Consider the following 19,254-nt stretch of genomic DNA (forward strand, 5'->3'; position numbering starts at 1 on the left):
ACTCGCCGCCCTCCTCCACAGTGCCCCATTTCTCCCTCCCTCCGTGAGGTTCTCACGACGTTCTGAGTGCTGTGTTCCTAGAACTGCCCTGTCCCAGGCCTCTTGTCTATTTGGCTGCTTCCCATGAGGCCACCAACTCGTGGTTCTCACTCTGGCCACAGGCGCTCAGTCCATGTGTTCTGTCTTTGATTCTGACTTCTCTGACCTAGATTTGAACTCCACCACAGCTCTGTGATGGCCATCTGGCTTTGGTATCGCGTACCAGTTCGTGTTGTCGGTGCTGACCTCTGCCCTGCTGCTGATGTGCCTTCTGGATGTTTTTGAAGTTTACCGTGTTCACCACAATAGCGTTTTAAGCTATACGGCAACCTTGCATTTCTACCAGGGATCTTGATCTTTCTGGAGCCTAAGCCCATTCCCCACTGGTGCCCCTTCCTTCCCAGGGGTAATCCTTCCTTCCTTCACAGGATCTCTTCCATCTAACCAGTGATCATACAGGCTTGTCACACACACTCGCCACCCCTCAGTCTCCCTTTGGAAAAACCTTGACTCTTAAGCAACAAGACACAGCAACTCAGCCGACTCAATATATACGTACAAGTATCACACTTAATAAGCATTTGTTTGGAGGGTCCAGTGTTGGGGCTTCGCGTCAATGTGTCTTCCATTCTCTTGGTACTTCTTCAAGGTTGCAAAATGGCTGCCATAGGGGCACCCATCCCATCTTCACAGAATATCTTCATTCAGTTCTTTTAACAAAGCTATGTTTTGAGTCCCTGTGTGCCCCCTTGGGATCCATCCATCTCTGAATAAAGAAAACAGAGACTTTGTTCTCTTAGAGTAAATATTAACCTGTGAAAGGAATCGGCTTAGGAAGGAAAAATCCTCCCAGGAGCCCCTCCGTGGGTTTGCCTCCCATCTCCTTGGTGCTGGTTTCTCTACTTGGTTTGAGGACCAGACAGGGCCTGTGGCTGAGCCACACCCCACAAGAAGCTTGGGAGAGTGCGTATCTGGCAGAGTGGACGGGTTTGTCTGGTGGGCATGGAATGACCTCCCATTCCCAGGATGGCTGCCCTGAATACAGAGGGAGTTCCGTTAGCAGGGGAGGGCTCATGGGCCCCATCAGAGAATAAAACCACAAGTGAGGAGTGGAGAGGATGAAGATGGAAAGAGGGAAATACAAAAATACTTGGGATGTTTCTTGTGTACAGTGCAGAGAGCTTTTAGCAGGGATGTGAGATCAGATTTTCTGAACATTTTACACTTGTAACGGTTTTGAGGAAGAAGTTCGATAAATACACTCACCTTATTTATTGACCCTGATTTGATACTAAACAAGAGAAAGGGAAATGAATCTAGTACTTAGTGCAAAATTGATGTTGTACTAACAGATTTGTGTATGCTTGGTTATCAGGAAATTTCTCATAAGCATTACCCAGCATTGTCCCTGGAATATTCTAGAACACACTACCCAACATTGTCACTGTCACATTTTAGAACACGCTACCCAACATTGTCACTGGTATATTCTAGAACACATTACCCAACATTGTCACTGGAATGTTCTAGAACAGCACTTTTCCCACTGTGGCAAAAGAGCAGTTCTTTTTTTATGATTGCCAATTTGTTGTGGACTGGTAATTTAATGGTGTGTCCGTGCCCTCTTGCTGTAAGTTCCTGAGGGCTGACTCTCGGGGTCCCGCTCATCATGAACTGCTACCTGTCACCAGCCACACTCGGAGTGATGCCCTTCTGGTTTTTCCGAAAGGAAAAAAGAGTAGAGAATCTCATTCCAGGTCCTGATGCTTACCAGCCACACCCCCTCGGACAAGACACTCAAATTGTATGGATTCACTTCCTTCATGTACATAAGGAAATCCTATTCCTGGCACCCCCCCTTGCCTTAATAGGGTTGTGTGAGGGGCGCCTGGGTGGCTCAGTCAGTTGAGCGGCCGACTTCGGCTCACGTCACGATCTCACGGTTCGTGGGTTCGAGCCCTGCGTCGAGCTCTGTGCTGACAGCTCAGAGCCTGGAGCCTGTTTCCGATTCTGTGTCTCCCTCTCTCTCTGCCCCTCCCCTGTTCACACTCTTGACTCTGTCTCAAGAATAAATAAACATTTTTTTAAAAATTAAAAAAGGGTTGTGTGAGATTTGATTGAGGTAACGAAAAATCTGTGCAGAGCAGCCCACATTTAAATATTAAATACCATTGTTTGCTGTTTCACTTTTAAATCAAGGAGAAGGCCATAGCTTTTCTCTTCCATAATAATTAAATACCAGCTCTCCTTTTAACAATCACAGGGGTTCCCTTTTTGCAGAAACACGCTGCTTTCTCTCTTCCCCACATGACTGGCAGAGGGTGGCCACAGGGAAGCTCCAGGTGCCTTGTCCCCCAAGAGGGATCTGGTGTGCAGGCCTGAAGGCTGAGAACTTCCTGCAGGTTTTCCTGGGAAGTCATGGCCCAGAGGGAGGCAGAGTTGACGGCGTCTGCATCTGGCGTGTGCAGGAAAGGAGGGAAGGAAACCCCACAGTGTGCTGTATTCTCCACCAGGGCCCTGGAGAGGAACAGAAGTCAGAGCAGCAGGTGCACGCTGTTGTTAAAAGCAGGAAACCGGAAAGGAATAAGAATGGAAGAAAGAAGCTGTGGACAGGGGCAGGTTTGCATTCTTGTAACGCAAGGAAGCGTTGGCCCAGACGTTAAATACCAGTGGCTTTCAGGCTATTTGTGGGATTGGGAAGCAGGCATGTGATGTGGGCACAATGGTAGCTACGATTCAAATGAGCAAACGTCCTACAGACACAACGAGAGGCAAAGTGCTTGTTCTGGACCCAGGGGGACTGGCCGTGAGCTGTAGCCTTTCTAAAGCATTTACTGGCCAGGTTTGAGGGAGAAAGTAGATCGGAGTGCCCTCCTTCTGGCCTGTTCCCATCTAGCTTTATTACACATTCCCCCAGTGGTGCCCTTTTTTTATTGTTACCATAGGTGCTGGAGATGCTGGGTCCAATGGCTTGTCAAAAATAAAACCAACTGAAGGGCCTAGGAATCTTCTGGAGTGACTTTAGACACTAAATATATTAGGAAAAAAAGAACTCTGTGCATTTTTTGTTGTTGTCTGAGAATTCTGTTGGCAGCTCGCACTTTATTTGAAATTAATGGATATTCCTCACGTCTGATTTCTTTAGAATCATGAGCCTTGTGTGAAATACTCATGGGGTGTCTTTCACAGTATTTGCGTGTTTTTCACCTTTGAGTCACGAATACTGTGTGCAAAGTAATATATTTTATTTCGGTCTCTGTATAAGCCTTGCATTAAAATAGTCTGACGGTTCATTTATATAAAAATATGCTCCACGTATCAGTACAAATAGAACTACAATGTTAAGCCTTGCTCTTTTGCTCCAAGCCCTCATAGAGTCAGAGGCTCAGCCTGATTTATTACAGCCACACTGTCCAGTAGAAATAAAATGCGAGTCATGTTAAAAGAAGTTGGTTTTTGTGAAATGAGTTTCAATAATCTGTTTTAGCCCAGCACAGCCAAAATGTTATTCCAACGTGGGATGCATTTCAAAATTATTAATGAGGGCTTCTCCAATGTTTTTCATGCTGATTTTTGGGAAATTGGATATGTAATTGTGTGCAGACCGCAGTTTGGTTTGCACCGTGGGAGTGCTTTATTTGCCGGGCTTTTTCATTCTCTCGGTGGTCGACCGCGTGCTCTTGCTGCAACTGGCAAGACAGTGAATATTTTAGGCTCTGCTATTGTCACGTGAAAGTAGTCCCGGACAATGCATGGCTGTGTTCCAAGAAAACCGTATTTACAAAAACAGGTGGCAAGCCGGATGTGGCCCGCAGGACGCGGTTTGCCAACCCCTGCCCTAACTAAGTGTATTGTCTCCTTGGACTTTTAATCCTCAGAAGTTCATTTCTGTTTTGGTATGAAGTCTGCTACCAAGATATAGCTATTGTGATGAATTTCATTCAAGAATATTCAGGAAAAACGTGCCAGGAAACAAAGGCTGTTGTTCAATAATAAAAACTTTAGAAGAACCACCGGAACTCCCCACCCCGCCTCCTGAACTTGGCCCTCGCAGGGCCGACGGTGCAGCCTAGCTCTTTGTAGTGCTGGCTTGGGCCCCCCCGAGACTGGTTCTGTCTCACAAGAGCTTTGTGACTCTTTGTAAGTTGCCCTCTCTGTGCCTTAGGTGTGTCCCTTAATACAGTTGCTAAAATTAAAAGCGGGTGCCTGGCAGGCTCGGTCGGTACAGCATGCAACTCTTGATCTTCGGGTTGTGAGTTCGAATCCCACGTTGGGTGTAGAGAGATTACTTAAAAAATTTTTAAATAGAATCTTAAAGGGTGCCTGGGTGGCCCGGTCGGTTAAGCATCTGACTTCATTTCACGTCATGATCTCGCGGTTTGTGAGTTCAAGCCCCGCTTCTCTCTCTCTCCCTCTCTCTCGGTCACTCACTCACTTGTGCCCTCTCTCTCAAAACAATAAATAAGCAAAATTAAATCTTAAAAAAAAACAAAAAACAAAAAACAAGCTAACGTTATAAAGTTAGTGTAATGTCTGGCACATGATAAGTTCCTGGTACATGAGCCTTCATTGTTGCTACACGTAGGATTCTCACTATCGTTACCACCACCACCGTTAAGGATTCATCAATATAGACCAGAACAGGAACACGTCAACTTGATCGGCCACTGGCAGGGGATCATAGCAGCTGCCGGCACAGCGTCCCTTTGGACGCGGACTTGTTGACGAGGGGAGGAGCCCTGCCCTCTGGGGACTCGATCGCAGAACCTGCAGAGATTCCGATATCAGAAGTGGTGCCTGTCCCGGTAACTGCTGTTGATGTGTCTCTGTCCCCCATTCTTTGGACCTGTTCAATGAAAATACTGGCAGCTGCACTGCCTGCCTCACCGGGTGGCAGAGAACAGCACGTGCTACCGTGTATGTGAAGGACTTTGGAAGTTGCAAAGTGCCGTGCAGATGTTAGCTGGTCCCATTTCCTGAAGAGTTGTCTCTCTTTGCCTTGTATCGCACATTTAATTTGATGTCATGGGCTGGTGTAATTCATAGGGCTGTTGGACTGAGAGAGTTGCCTGTAGGACACTTAATTCATGGTTGGAACCAGGGCCCCGTTCAGTGAGTAGTAGGTGCTATTTTTGTTACTAAATTGGTTTAAGACACAGCCTTTTATCACAACCCATCCCTGAAGACTTCTCTCCGTCCTTTGGACTAGAAATACTATGAAAATGACCCTATTACATAGTGTGATAGATAAACTCCCAAATTTCCATGGTCTGACACACTAGAACGTAGTAGAAAATGGACAGAATTAAGTCACCAGAGTCTTCTGGTCAGTGATTACCTTCTGACTGATGAGAGTGTCAAACCAACAGTGACACTTTATGTAGATGGGAGCTGAGGGCGTCCCGCAGTGTGATGTTGTCTCTGTAACCATGTTTCCTTAGAGGTGGAGGGGGGGGGGGTTCTAAAGCTCCACGTGGGAGCGGTCACCTTCCAGGTCTCCGAGCGCCTAGCCATCGGCCGTCAGAAGTACAGGCGTGTGTTCGCCATGAGACAGAGGGACTCTGGAGGGCCAGGATGGACGTCCACACTTCCAGGAGACTCGCTCGTGTGGGGACTCTGCTGTTCCCCTTTCTTATTTCCTTTCATTCAGTGAAAGCTGAAGAGAACGCAGCAAAGATCAGAAACCACCTAAATGTCCTCACTTAGGGAGCTGATGAAATGCTTTCTGGTGGTGATGTTGCTGTATAACTGTGGAAAGAATGTTGGACACCTGTGTGTCCTAACAGGGATTTCTTCCTGAAGGGGAGAAAACCAAAATGCCTTTCTTCTTCTTCTTCTTTTTTTTTAAACAAAGTGGGTGTTTACCCGTAAGTGCTCATAGGTGTGGATATAATGCACACACAGTTGTATGTTTATGCGTGCATAGAACATACGCAGACACACAGACACAGGATTTTCATTGTATGCCTTCTCCATATTTCTGATTTAAAAAAACAAACTTTGGGGGTGCCTGGGTGGCTCAGTTGGTTAAGGGCTGGGCTCTTGATTTTGGCTCAGGTTATAATCTCATAGTTCATGGATTCGAGCTCCATGTCAGGCTCTATGCTGACAGCGTGGAGCCTGCCTGGGATTCTCTCTCTCTGCCTCTCCCCAACTGAACATATGTGCACGCATGCTTTCTCTGTCTCTCTGTCTCTCTCTTTAGAAAATAAACTAGAAAAAAAAACCTTGATGCCCTATTCTGGTATTTAACAACAACTTAATGGAGAAAATGAACCTGCCTTTATCTCCCAATTTATTTTACGTCTGTCCTCAAACTATATTGGAAAGTTACTTCATATTTTGGAACTGAACCATTTCCTATAGAAACACGTTCTGGTTATGTCACATAAGTAGTTAAAAAACATAACTGGATGTCGAACTGTGTTTTGGGCATGTGCTATAGAAGCACGTTTTGAGGACGGCTGGGACCTCGTGGCTGGCAGCTTTTAGAGTGCCAAGTAAGCCAATATCAGATCGGATTTTTCTGGGTGCCTGGGTGGCTCAGACAGTTAAGCGTCTGACTCTTGGTTTCAGCTCAAGTCATGATCTCACGGTTCGTGAGTTCCAGCCCCGCATTGGGCCCCATGCTGTCCATGAGGAGCCTGCTTGGGATTCTCTCTCTCCCTCCCTCCCTCGGGCCCTCCCCTGCTTGTACTCTCCCTCTCTCTCAAAATAAATAAACTTAAAAGCTTAAAAAAAAGAATGGAGTTTTTCTGCTGTTTTCATAAATCTAGTTGGATGGAATTAGTTTTATTAAGGTTTGCTTGCAAACATTCTCTCTTGCAAACAGTGAAAAACCTGACTCCAACCATCTGCCCTCCATTTAATTGTAGAGTATGAGAATTGTGACCTGTATTCCGAGGGTAGAAACTCCATCAGCTATACTACTTATGGTGCTTATGTGTAGCTTCTTTTTTGTTTGTTTGTGTGTTGTTTGAGAGACAGAGTACGATCAGGGGAGGGGCAGAGAGAGGGAGACACAGAATCCGAAGCAGGCTCCAGACTCAGAGCTGGCAGCACAGAGCCCGACATGGGGCTCGAACTCACAAACAGCGAGATCACGACCTGAGCCAAAGTCGAAGCTCAACCTGCTGAGCCACCTACGCTCACCTGTGTAGCTCCCTTTGCCCCTAGTCTTACAGAGCCCGTTTCCACATTTACTTAAGCCTGCCCCGCCCCCAGTCCTTCAGTGAGCTTGGGTCATGGATTTATAATACATCTAGATTCTTTTGTGACAGGACGCATTATTTCCTGGGGTCCTCCAAGCTTCACTCCTGTGCTTACAATTCTCTGGATGTGGGCAAGTGTATCACGTCGTGTATCTACCATTACAGTATCATACAGAATAGTTTCACCCACCCAAAATTTCACCTGTGCTTTATTCATCCCTCCCTGCCGAGCCCCTGGTGACCCCTGGAGTTTATACTGTCTCTGTATAGCTTTGCCTTATTCAGAATGCCATATAATTGGAATCAAATCATACATACGTATGCTCATTTCAGATTGCTTTCATCTAGCACGGACTATTTAAGGCTCCTCTGTGTCGTGGGGGGAACTTGATAGCTCCCTTTTGTAAATCTCTGAATAATGTCCATTGTATGGATAAATGGACAGTTTATTTGTCCCTTCACCGACTGAAGGACATCTCGATTGCTTCTAGGTTTTTTTTGACCGTTATGAATAAAGCTGTTACAAACAGTCACTTGCAGCTTTTCGTGTGTTCAGTTCGTTGGCTGAATCCTTGAGAGAATGATTGCCGGATCATTTAAGACTGTGTTTAACTTTGTGAGAAACTGTCTTCCGAATTGGCTGTATGATTTTGCATCCAACCAGCTACGAATTAGCATTCTTGTTGTTCCACATCTTCACCATCGTTGGGTCGGCTTTCTGGATTTAATCGTTCTAACAGGTGTGTGGTGCTATCTCGTTATTTTAATTTGCAATTTCCCGAAACAACTGCTGTTGAGTATCTTTCCATATGCCTATTAGCCATGTCTATGTCTCCTTCGATGATGTGTCCAGGTCTTTCCCTAATTTTTAACTTGGACTGTTTTTTTTTTCATATTGTTCACTGCTAAGTGTCCTTCTATATGCTGGATACATTATTCTTTCAAATAAGTATTTCAAAAATATTTTCCCACTGTGTTGCTTGTCTTCCCATTATCTTAACAAGTGTCTTTCAGAGAGAAGTTAATTTTAAGGAAATCCAACTGTCCATTTTTCCTTTTATGTACTGTCTTTTGATAATATTTCTATGTCCTTGCTGAATAAGTACATTGGAAACTGCTATAAACAGAACCACAGTTTTATGTATGTATGTGTGTATGTTTATGTTAGAGAGAGAGACAGTGCGAGTGCGGGCAGAGAGACTGGGAGACAGAGGATCCGAAACAGGGTCCAGTCTCTGCACTGACAGCAGAGAGTCCGATATGAGGCTTGAACTCAGGAACCACAAGATCATGACCTGAGCCGAAGTCAGACACTTAACTGTTTGAGCCACCCGGGCACCCCCATAATTTAACTTATGCAATACAGTAGTATAAGTGTATACATATCTTATGTCCTGTCCAATTTAGTTATGAATTCATAAAATTCAGCTCTTCCCTTGAAAGAATGCATCACCTAATGGGGACTTCACACAGATATGTCTAATGGACGTGCAGAAATGCATGACGCGGAAAAGTGCATGGTCAAGGTCACATCCTAAGGCAAGTTGCACATGTGCCACCAAGGAAAGGGAGGTGACAGATGTTGGCAGATGCATTAGGAACAGATTTCTTTATTGAGGGGGCTGTGTTTGAGAGACCCCTCAAAGCTCCATGAAACTCAACAGTGGGAGACAACAGAACATTCTGGTGGTGGGGCTGGCTCCAGCTGACTGGATGGAAGACTGGAGCCGTATTGTGGGCCCTTGAATGTGAAATGGAAGGTTTGTCTCAGTTTGGTATGTATTGGCTAAAGCTATGGCTTAGGAGGATTGTGTGTGTGTGTGTGTGTGTGTGTGTGTGTTACTTGTTCTAGCTCCTCTTCTGTTGAGTAGTTGGCGTTTGCATGGATCTGAGGTGAACACAGCAGCTTCCCGCTGTCGTAGTTTGGCTTTTCCTGCTCAGGATGGTGACTGCGCTTCAGTAATGTGAAGGCTGTGCTTGGTGAGGGAGAACTTTCCATGCTTTATACTCTGACCTCCAGGACTGACTCGCAGCCTTAGCCAGTCACGTGACCGAGTTGCTTCCTGTTCCTCACCTGGGAGGGGGGCTGCCTCTTTTCCTGGGAGAATTTGGTTTCTGCCTCTTGGCTCAAAATGTGAAAATTAGCAAGTGGCAACAACTGTGTAAAATGTGTCACAGCCCAGGGTGAAATGACAGAGGTAATTACGTACAAAGAAGTTTTGTTGCTGGTTTAATTGGCTTTTGTTTATTGCCTGTTCAAGGTCAGGAAGATTATATAGGCTGCTTTAGTAACCATGCTTTTGAAAACTCTTCAAAGCACGATAAACTTCTGTTCAATATTTATTAACTGCTTTTGGGAATCTGATGTAGCTAACACAGCGAATAAAGATTGAGAGGCGTGGCATCTTTTTAAATTATTTTTATTTATTTATTTTTTGGTTAATGAGTAAGGTGGACAGGAGCCCTATTGTAAGACTTTCTCAGTCATTATAGGGGTGGGAATGATGTGTTATTAGTGTAACATAATCGACCTAGCAAGCTTTTCTGCAATCTCTGATTTTCTAAAGTTGAAGAAGGGTTATTGGAGGCAGGATTTGTTTGTTTGTTTTAATTAAAAAAAAATCTTTTTTAATGTTTTTATTTATTTTTGAGAGAGAGAGAGAGAGAGAAACTGAGCTTGAGTAGGGGAGGGGCAGAGAGAGAGGGAGACACAGAATCTGAAGCAGGCTCCAGGCTCTGAGTTGACTGCAGAGAGCCGGATGCAGGGCTCAAACTTGTGAACAAAGACAAGGTCAGGATCCATTAAAAAAATATGAGAAAAAGTAGAACTCTTTAATTTTAGAATATTATACTACTCACTTGGAGAAACAGTCTACCAGAAGGGGTGGGAGATTAACTCCGATAAGATAGAAAGCTAAAAATTTTTTTTCTATTAAGCTGCTAAGAGCAGTAAGGCACTTGTTGGTATGACGCTTAGATCTTGTCTGATTTTTCTGTGCTCCGAGGACCTAGATCGGTGGGCCTAGGGCTCTCCGCCATGTTGCATTCTAAGCAGATTGGAGCCAAAGCAAGGCCTGTGTTGGTTGAGTCCAGGGAGAGACAGGTGCATTGCATGATGTTACCTGTATGCTTGCCCTCAGTCTATGGAAAGTTGTTTGTTTTTTTAATGTTTGTTTATTTTTGAGAGAGAGTGGGGGAGAGGAGCAGAGAGAGAGTGAGAATGTGAAACAGGCTCCAGGCTCCAGGCTGTCATCACAGGGCTTGGACTCCCTAACTGTGAGATCATGACCTGAGCCAAAGTCCGATGCTTCACCGACTTAGCCACCCAGACGCCCCTGGAAGGTCCTTAATAAATACATTTGACGGATTAAGAAATAATGTCCGCTTTTACCTAATCTTCAAGACATTATGACCCTGTCAAGTGGTTAGTTATTAATACCTTGAGTAATTTAAGTGTTTCCAAAATAGGGAGGGAAGGGCTCATTCTAGAAATAAATTGTAGCCAGTGTTCAGAGGCATCCACACGAGTTACCTAGTCGTATTTGGTATTTGTTATTAAAGCAAAAGTCATCATTATGAAGTACGTTATCCCAGGTGGGCCTGTTCCATGGGGTGTAGCTCAGTGCATTCCGAGTGTGTCTGTGCACTGTTGTGTACCGACTCTTCTGGAACATCCGGCCATGGCAGGTACCCAGGGAAGAAGAAATGCAAGTGTAGGTGTAACCGTGAGTGGGTCAGAGAACACTGCACGGTCTGTTCGTCATCTGAGGCTCATAAGGATGTCATCAGCCTCTCACCACCTGTGTTAATGGGACCACAGTGACCAAAGATGGATGTGCTCACAGTTTGCTATTTCATTTTCCGAAATTTTCTCTCCTCACTAGCCATGTCGATATATGTGGCTGAACTCACAGCGTGGTGAACCAGTTTCTGATCTACGTTCCCCTTGAAGTTGTGATGATTGCATCATCTGTATTTAGACCAAGTCAGCACCTGCAGGTTGGTCCCTGAGGCCTCTCCTAATGCTGACATCCTCAGATGTCTCTGTATTCCCAGAAGATGGGATGCTCCTGGGATGTAGGGCCCATTTTCTGCTTAGACTCCATCCCCATCTTTTCCCTGAAGAAGTTTGCAGCTTATTCCTTTGAGAATTGTACCCTATGAAAATATGCCCCCGATTTTATAACACTTCGGTAGGAAAATGATGTGTACACGGTTTTTGTTGTTGTTTTTAAGATCTTCTTTTTAAGCAATCTCTGTATCCATTGTGGGGCTTGAACTCCCAGCCCCGAGATCGAGAGTCGCAAGCTCGGGGCGCCTGGGTGGCTCAGTCGGTTAAGCGTCTGGCTTCAGCTCAGGTCATGATCTCACAGTTTGTGGGTTCAAGCCCTGCTTCGGGCTCCATGCTGACAGCTCAGAGCCTGGAGCCTGCTTCCGATTCTGTCTCCCTCTTTCTCTACCCTTCCCATGCTCATCTTCTATCTCTCTCTCAATAATAAATAAACTTTTTTTTTTTTTTAAAGGCATCGTAAGCTCTATGGACCAAACCAGGCAGGTGTCCCTGTTGTGTACAATTTTGATTCATATACTAGTTTTTGGGAATGCTAAGCTCTTTGAGACTTAATTTTCTAACTCTTTGATTTAAGGAAGTATTAAAACGAGCTTGACCAGGTCATGGAGACTTGCTCACTGTAGTTTCCTCATCTACAAAATAGAATCCTCTACCCTTCTAACCACCCCGACCCCCCAGTAGAGAAGTATCTTCTCCCTGAAGTACCAGCCGGCCCCCGCCAAACCCCATGGGCCCGTGGGTGGCAGGCCGGGTTCCCACTCTGCCTGACTTCTCAGGGCTCCTCTGCTGGTTTCTGAGAGATCTCTCAAATGCAGAGAAACACTAGGCCTTTGAGGATGCACCGATCATGAACTCACTGTATTTTCTGCAGTAAGCATAGACTGAGTGTCCTTGAACTACAGACAGGCAGCTATTTCCAAGTCTGCTTTCATACTTCTTAGGATCTTTATGCAATATTTACAGAATTATGAAGGGCGAGGTAATGTTCAGGGTAATTAGATGCATTAACTTACAAATGCATTTATTTCTGGCTCCAGTTGTGAAGCGTCTCCCCTGCCCTGGGTCCCTGTTTATCAGCACCTCGCTTGCCCTTTATTTCGATCTGAAGCTGCAGAAGGTCAGGCTTCCTTGTAATTGGATTTAGGGGAGGTCTTACTTAGCATGCTCTGCTATCAGTCATTTGTTTTGTCTAGGAATTCTGAAATCTTATTTTTTAAGATTGTAGGGGCCAAAAATTTTTCTGATTTTTTTTTTTTTTTTTCTAATAATTGAACCACCTGAAACTAAATACATTCGATCCTGTCTCGGTTTTTTTTGTATATTCGTGGGTAAGTGCAACCATCACCGCCGTGTTAGAACTTTTCCATCACCTCACAAGGAAACCTCCTACTATTGTCTATCCCCTCCCTCGCCCCCCCTGCTCCCCCTGCCCCCCCCACCCCCACCGTTTCCACCAGCCCTAAACACCCCCTATTCTGTCTCTGCAGAGTTACCTTTCTGGACATGTCACATGAATGGAATCCAATAATGTGCACATGGTCTTTTGTGACTGGCTTCTTCCACTTAGTATAAAGTTCTGATGTTTCACATAGCCCGTATTGGGGCTTCATTCCTTTTTATGGCCAAATAATATGCCATTGTGTGAATAGATGTACTATATTGTGTTTATCCATTCACTTGGGGTTTGTTTTAATATTTTTTAAAGTAAGCTACACCCTACGTGGGGCTCAAATTCACAACCCCAAGATCAAGAGTCGCATGCTATACCAACTGAGCCAGCCAAGCACCCTTATCCATTCATTTGTTGATGGACATTTAGGTTGTTTCTACTTTAAAGTATCCTTCCAGTAGCTTCGCACTTGGGTCTCCCTGTTTCTCTTTCCCTTCTTTGCTCTATTCCATGCAGGACTTCTAGATTCTACTCGATATCTGGGTTTTTACCTTGTAAAAAAATATATATACTATTCATTAAATATCTTCAAAAACCTATAGCCACGTAGAAAAATAGTCATATTGTATATATGTGGCTATTTCCTTCTTTCAGCGCAGCCCAACTTTTTCATTCTCTCTTTTCTTAGCAGTCTTTCTCCCCAGCACCCATAAGCCCCCTACTAGGTAACGAGCTAGCATGTGTCTTCCTGTGCTCCTCTGCACGTGTGGTATCTAGACTTAGGCAGGAATACCTCAGAGATACTGCAGTTTTGGTTCCAGACCACCGCAGTCAAGTGAACGTCACAAAAACCGAACCAAATGGATTTTTTGGTGTCCCAGTGCATAGAAAAGTTAGGTTTATACTATACTGTAATCTATTGAGTGTGCAATAAAGAAAAGGAAAATAGACAAATGGGGGGGGTGTGTTTATCTTAATTTAAAAATGCCTTATTGCTAAAAAAGAAAAAAATGCAAAGCATCATCTGAGCTCGGAGCAAGTCATAATCATCACAACGAAAAAGTTTGAAATATCGCAAGAATTCCCAAAACGGGCCACAGAGCCAAAGTGAGCAAATACTATTGGAAAAAGGGTGCCGACAGATTTGATACAGCTTTGCCACAAGCCTTCAATTTGTTTAAAAAAAAACACACACACAACACAGTACCTGTGAAACAGGATAAAGTGAGGTGTGCCTGCGTAATCATGGGCACCTAATAAATAGGGGTTTTGGTTTTTTTGGTTTTGGGTTGTTTTTTGTTGTGGTGGTGAGGTCATCGTATACATACTTCTCTGCATTGCTTCTCAACCTTGCAAAAAGGACAGAGAGTCCACTGGTGCATCTGTCATTGGGTCTTGTATCTAATGGCTGCATGATATTTCGTGATGTGCACCAAACATACTTGGCAATCCGTCTGGTCTTGTTTCCGGTTTTGCCGCTGCCCGCGAAGGGATCCTTCTACACCTGGGTCTGACTGCATTCATCCCGTGCTCTAAGCCTCCACTGGCCCCTTATCTTAAAAACCATTGCCATCGACGTTGGACGCAGGAAGCACCGCAGCCCGGCTCCACTTCGCCCCCCTCTGTCCCAGCCTGTCTACTGGCCATGCCGGCTTCTCTTTCTGCCTCTTAGCTCTGGTTCTGCCTCGTGTGAGGACCGCCCCTTCCCCTGCAGTGGTGAATAGAAGCTGTCCGAGCCCAAACTCCGGGTCAGACCTGGGTTCCAATTATGTGCCACCTGTAGCCCCTCATGCTTTTCTTTCTTCTGTGTTCCCAAGGAACTTAATTTCAATTTTTGATATGGTTTCATATTAAGTTTTCTATTTTATGAGGAGTTGAGGATTGGCATACATAGCACCCTTCCAAGTTTAAGGGTCCTGGGAAGCAGAATCCAGGCCCTGTGAGGCTATGTGTGTGTGGACAGGGGCCTAAGGGAAGTCTCTGTAACTTCCTCTCAATTGCTATGAACCTAAAACTACTTCTTTTTTTTTTTTTTAATATTCATTTATTTTTGAAAGAGAGCGTTGGTGAGGGGCAGAGAGAGAGGGAGACAGAGGATCTGAAGCAGGCTCTGCTGACAGCAGTGAGCCCCGTGTGGGGCTTGAACTCACGAACTGTGAGATCATGACCTGAGCCAAACTCAGACACTCAACCAACAGAGCAAGCCAGGCACCCCCTAGAACTGCTTTTTTAAAAATCAAATGATAGTTTTCGAACAGAGAGGGGGGGCCAACCATAAGAGACTCTTAACTACAGAGAACAAACTGACGGTCCATGGGGGGGAAGCGGGAGAGAGAGGAGAAGGGGGGATGGGCATTGTGGAGGGCATTTGTTGGGATGAGCACTGGGTGTTGTATGTAAGTGATGAATCATGGGAATCTACCCCCGAAACCAAGAGCACACTGTATACGTTGTATGTTAGCCGACTTGACGTAAGTTATATTTAAAAAACAATAAGAAAAAAATAATAAAATTAAATGTTTAACAACAGTTACGGAGACAGTGAGAAGATTAGTGTATGCCCGGGGTTTGGGAGGGGTAGAGATGAGTAGGTGAAGCACAGAGGACTTACAGGGCAGAGAAACTATTATTCTGCATCATCCTCTAATGGTGGGTGCATTAGAATGCACTTGTGCATTTGAATGCACAAGACTAAGCCCTGTGATGTAAACTGGGGACCCTAGCTGGTGATGAGGTGTCAGTGCGGATTCATCAGCCGTAACAAATGCACCACTGTGGTGGGGGATGTTGATTAAAGGGAAAAATAAATCATCTAGCCCCACTTTTTTTTTTTTTTTAATCTTCCTCGAGCGTGATTCATGGAACCATGCACATAACAGGTGTTTAAAGACCAGCTGGTTTCCTGCTTTATAGCTGTTCCTTCCAAAGCCCATGTTATGGGTTGCCATCCAAACTTCCCCGTTTCGTACTTTGCAGGCAGGCAGTCTCTGTGAGCAAGGACTCTGGTTCTGGGAAATTAGTTACCAGCAAAGACCAATGTGCACTGGTGAAGTTTTGAAAGGAACATGCCTTTAAGTTGTGATTTGTCCAGCCCCCAGCTGTGTCATCTTTGAGCATTAAATTCCCCGGGGAAGGACGCTGAAACTAAAAAGAGAACCAGTGGAAATGCAGGCTTACCCCCTCCTCGAGATTGCTGTGTGGGTTGCCCGTGGCGACAATCTGCCTGTGGGTCCCCCCTTCCCTGGTTAAATTACGAGGAAAGGGGCAGAAACACAATCGCGCTGGGAGCCTGGAAAGAGTGGCCGCTCCTGGTGGCTCCCTCCCTCCCTGGGCTGTATGAAATCCTACAACCACACCACACTAATTAGCCCCAGAATGGAAGGGGTTGTCATGGCGACCGAGCACTTTTTAAAGCACAGGAATGGTGTTCATTATTGTTCAGTGTCTTTAGCTGTGGCGGAAAGGTCAGTGTGGCAGTCGGTTTCCATATGAATTTTGGCCCGAGAGCCAAGCTGAAGGTGGAATGTTCCTCGGAGAGGCTGAAGATGGTGAGTGTGGCCGAACTTTCTGGATGGGGTGTCACTTTTGTGATATTTTTTTAGGATGTTCTAGGAACTGGTGCCGAGCTAAGGAATCGTGTGGACTTTGTTAAATGGGGATGGGAAGACAGGAGGCGAGGAGAAACAGTATGGGTCAGGAGTGGGGAGAGCTTGAGAGAGGGATCGAGAAAAGTCTTTGAGCGTCGCGTGATTAAATATTAAATTAGTAGGTGTCTTTGACTATGAATTTAACAAAGTTGACTAAGTCTGATGCATTATTCCGTGCTTTTTAATTTTAGCTCTATGCCAATCTTCGTGCATTGCAACTGTTCAGATTATATTCCCAAATATATATAACAGAAGCATTTTAACCAAATACTTCCAGAACTGTTGCCTCTCTCCGTTCTTGTTTTTTTTTTTTAACATAACGATAGGTGTAAGAGTAACCAAGGGTAATTTAATTTTGTTTTTGTACTTTTATGTTTTTCTTTTCTAAGAATGTTTAAATAACGAAGACGAAAAACTAGTGAGCCACAACTTTTTGGATGTTTGCCCTAACTTATTGGCTGTACTCGGCCAGAATACTGCTGAGTAAAGACAAGTTGACCACATTGTTTGTAGAAGAAACTAAATTAAATATAAGAGAAGTCAGCCTGCCGGAGATGATGGCAGGCTGTTCCATCAAAAGCCGTAGGGGAGATTTCCAGAACATTCTTCACATATATTCTTAGCTAGTTTGGGAAGTGTACAGGATAACATGGCTTGAAGCCTCAATTTGTGTTAATGACTGCCTTTATGGGGATCGCAAACTTAAGTCACTTTCCTTTCTCTTTTTTTTTCTTCTTTCTGCACTTTGTAACAATATACTTACATTCTCTGGCCCTGGTTTTCAGTCACTTTGTTCACAGTTGTGTAGGATCACAAAATACAAATTAATGAAAGGGGACGGCTGTTTAGATTGAAAACCAAATCACTGCGCAAAAGGCCGCAAGTGGGAAATGGCCTACTTTCGGGCTTTACTCTGAAAGACTATTGTCCTGTCTTCACTGCCAGTTTGTTTGGTAACTTGAGTGGATAGGGAGAATACATTTCAGAACATTAAGTCTTGGTCTGATTTTTGTGTTTGGTTTGCATTTTCTGGGATTAATTTACCGAGTGAGCATCGTGTAGAACCCTGAATAAATGGAGTATTTGACTAGGTACCGAGAAAATTACAATTCTTTTTCATTTTTGTCTCTTTGGTCCACTGGTGCCCTCTCTTTCTCCCCACTCCCCACCCCCAACCTTGCCCACCCCTCCCTCAGCCCCTCACTGGGTCACTGTATTCTCTGGCGAAAAAAATCCCTTTCAGTGCCTTGAAAATGAAGTTCAAAACGTAAATAAAGTCACATCTGGATGACACTTCAGGTTCTTTGAAAAGCAGTATGAAAATGAAACGTGGTATGTTTTATGATAGTTAAGACGGAGATTTGCACGTGGATATTAATACCAGGAAGTTATCGGTCTCTGTTAAGATACAATGGTGTCGTGGTTATATTAAGAAATGGTATTGACCGTATTTATCGATGACAGGATGTGAAGTCTAGGACTTCAGAGAATTCAAGGGCGGGGAGTGAGGGCTCGTGGAGGGAGCGGGCAGGATTGACAAGGTGGTGGCCCTTGAAGCCAGGTGATGGGTACCTGGGGGTGGGGTTCAGTTTCTAGTCTGTATTTTTGTGCCGGTTCCGTGTGTGTGTGTCTGGATCTGCGTGTGCAAAACGGTGATGGGGTGGCCTCGTTAACGCGTCCCCGTCTCGCATGTTTCAGATGCCAGACCAGTTTGACCAGGCGGTTGTGCTAAACCAGCTGCGATACTCGGGGATGCTGGAGACGGTGAGGATCCGGAAAGCCGGGTATGCGGTCCGAAGGCCCTTCCAGGATTTTTACAAAAGGCAAGGCAGGGCCGAATAGATGCTCTTTCTTTTCCGAGGGGCCGGGAAGAGAGCCGTCGTAGGAAGGTGACGCCGGGCGTGTTTCTGTTGCAGGTATAAAGTGCTGATGAGGAACGTGGCCGTGCCCGAGGACATCCGGGGGAAGTGCACGGCCCTGCTGCAGCTCTACGATTCGTCCAACAGCGAGTGGCAGCTGGGGAAGACCAAGGTGAGGTCGCAGAGAAAGCACGATCATGCCCCCCAAACTCCTGAGCACCTGTTCTGTGCCCCTGCTAATAACCAAGTACGTTTTGACTCGGGGGAGATACGCTGCCATACTTCCATCCTCTTGTCCCCCGGATGGTTAATCTTTTATCTGAAGTCCTTGGCTTTCTAGGAACTCCGTTTTCTGGAACATCGGCTCCTGAGTGTGTAGGCGTGTGTTTTCATTCAGGCAGTCAGTCGGCCAGTTTTGGCCGATGAGCGGTTCAGTGCCGTGAGATGCTGGGCTCTGACTTCCAGGAACGGAGACCCCAGACCCTGGTAACTGTTGATAATTCCGCTGCTGAATGCTGTCCTGACACCCCAGGAGCCGTCGTGCGGGAGGCCAGCCGGCAGTCTGAAATCCCATCGGGCTGACACAAATCCGGTCCAGAAAACCAAGACAAGTCCATTTTCTGAACGTGCTGGTGTGGCTGACGTGGGGCCTTGACCCCTTATTCCAGACAGGAGCCGAACGGCAGGCAGTTCGGCCCCGATGGCAAAAATTAGCCGCAAAATCAGCGGTGTCACCTGTTCTCCCTGTATCCGGGAACTGCCAGAAACCTCATTTGCCCTTCTGCTCCTGTTTCCTCACTCTGCTCGTGGGCCCCATCACACGGGGAAGACAGAGATGTGACTCGGGACGCAGAAAGGCAGGCTGTTGGGGGGTTCGACCTTTGACTATATGCATGTCGTCAAAGGTAAGATGTGGTCCTCCTGTCTGATCGACCTGACCCGAGAGGCTGTGTAGCACCAGAAAAGTATGTTAAAGTTTCTACTCCTGTACGTTGTTTGTTTTGGGGTTTTTTTTTTTTTTTATGTTCATTAATTT

General features: G+C 45.4%; 1 protein-coding gene across 6 annotated transcripts in view; it reads left to right on the forward strand.

Moving 5' to 3' along the window:
- MYO10 (myosin X) overlaps window positions 1-19,254 on the forward strand; it is a 225,388-nt gene that overhangs the window by 166,096 nt on the left and 40,038 nt on the right. For all 6 annotated transcript variants that reach the window (XM_053201948.1, XM_053201955.1, XM_053201951.1 and 3 more), the window contains 2 exons: window positions 18,058-18,182; window positions 18,276-18,390. In XM_053201948.1, the coding sequence (XP_053057923.1) occupies window positions 18,058-18,182; window positions 18,276-18,390 (240 nt within the window). The remainder of the gene's footprint in view (window positions 1-18,057; window positions 18,183-18,275; window positions 18,391-19,254) is intronic.

The sequence above is a fragment of the Acinonyx jubatus genome, chromosome A1 (genome assembly GCF_027475565.1).
Source record: "Acinonyx jubatus isolate Ajub_Pintada_27869175 chromosome A1, VMU_Ajub_asm_v1.0, whole genome shotgun sequence".
Taxonomy (NCBI): domain Eukaryota; kingdom Metazoa; phylum Chordata; class Mammalia; order Carnivora; family Felidae; genus Acinonyx; species Acinonyx jubatus.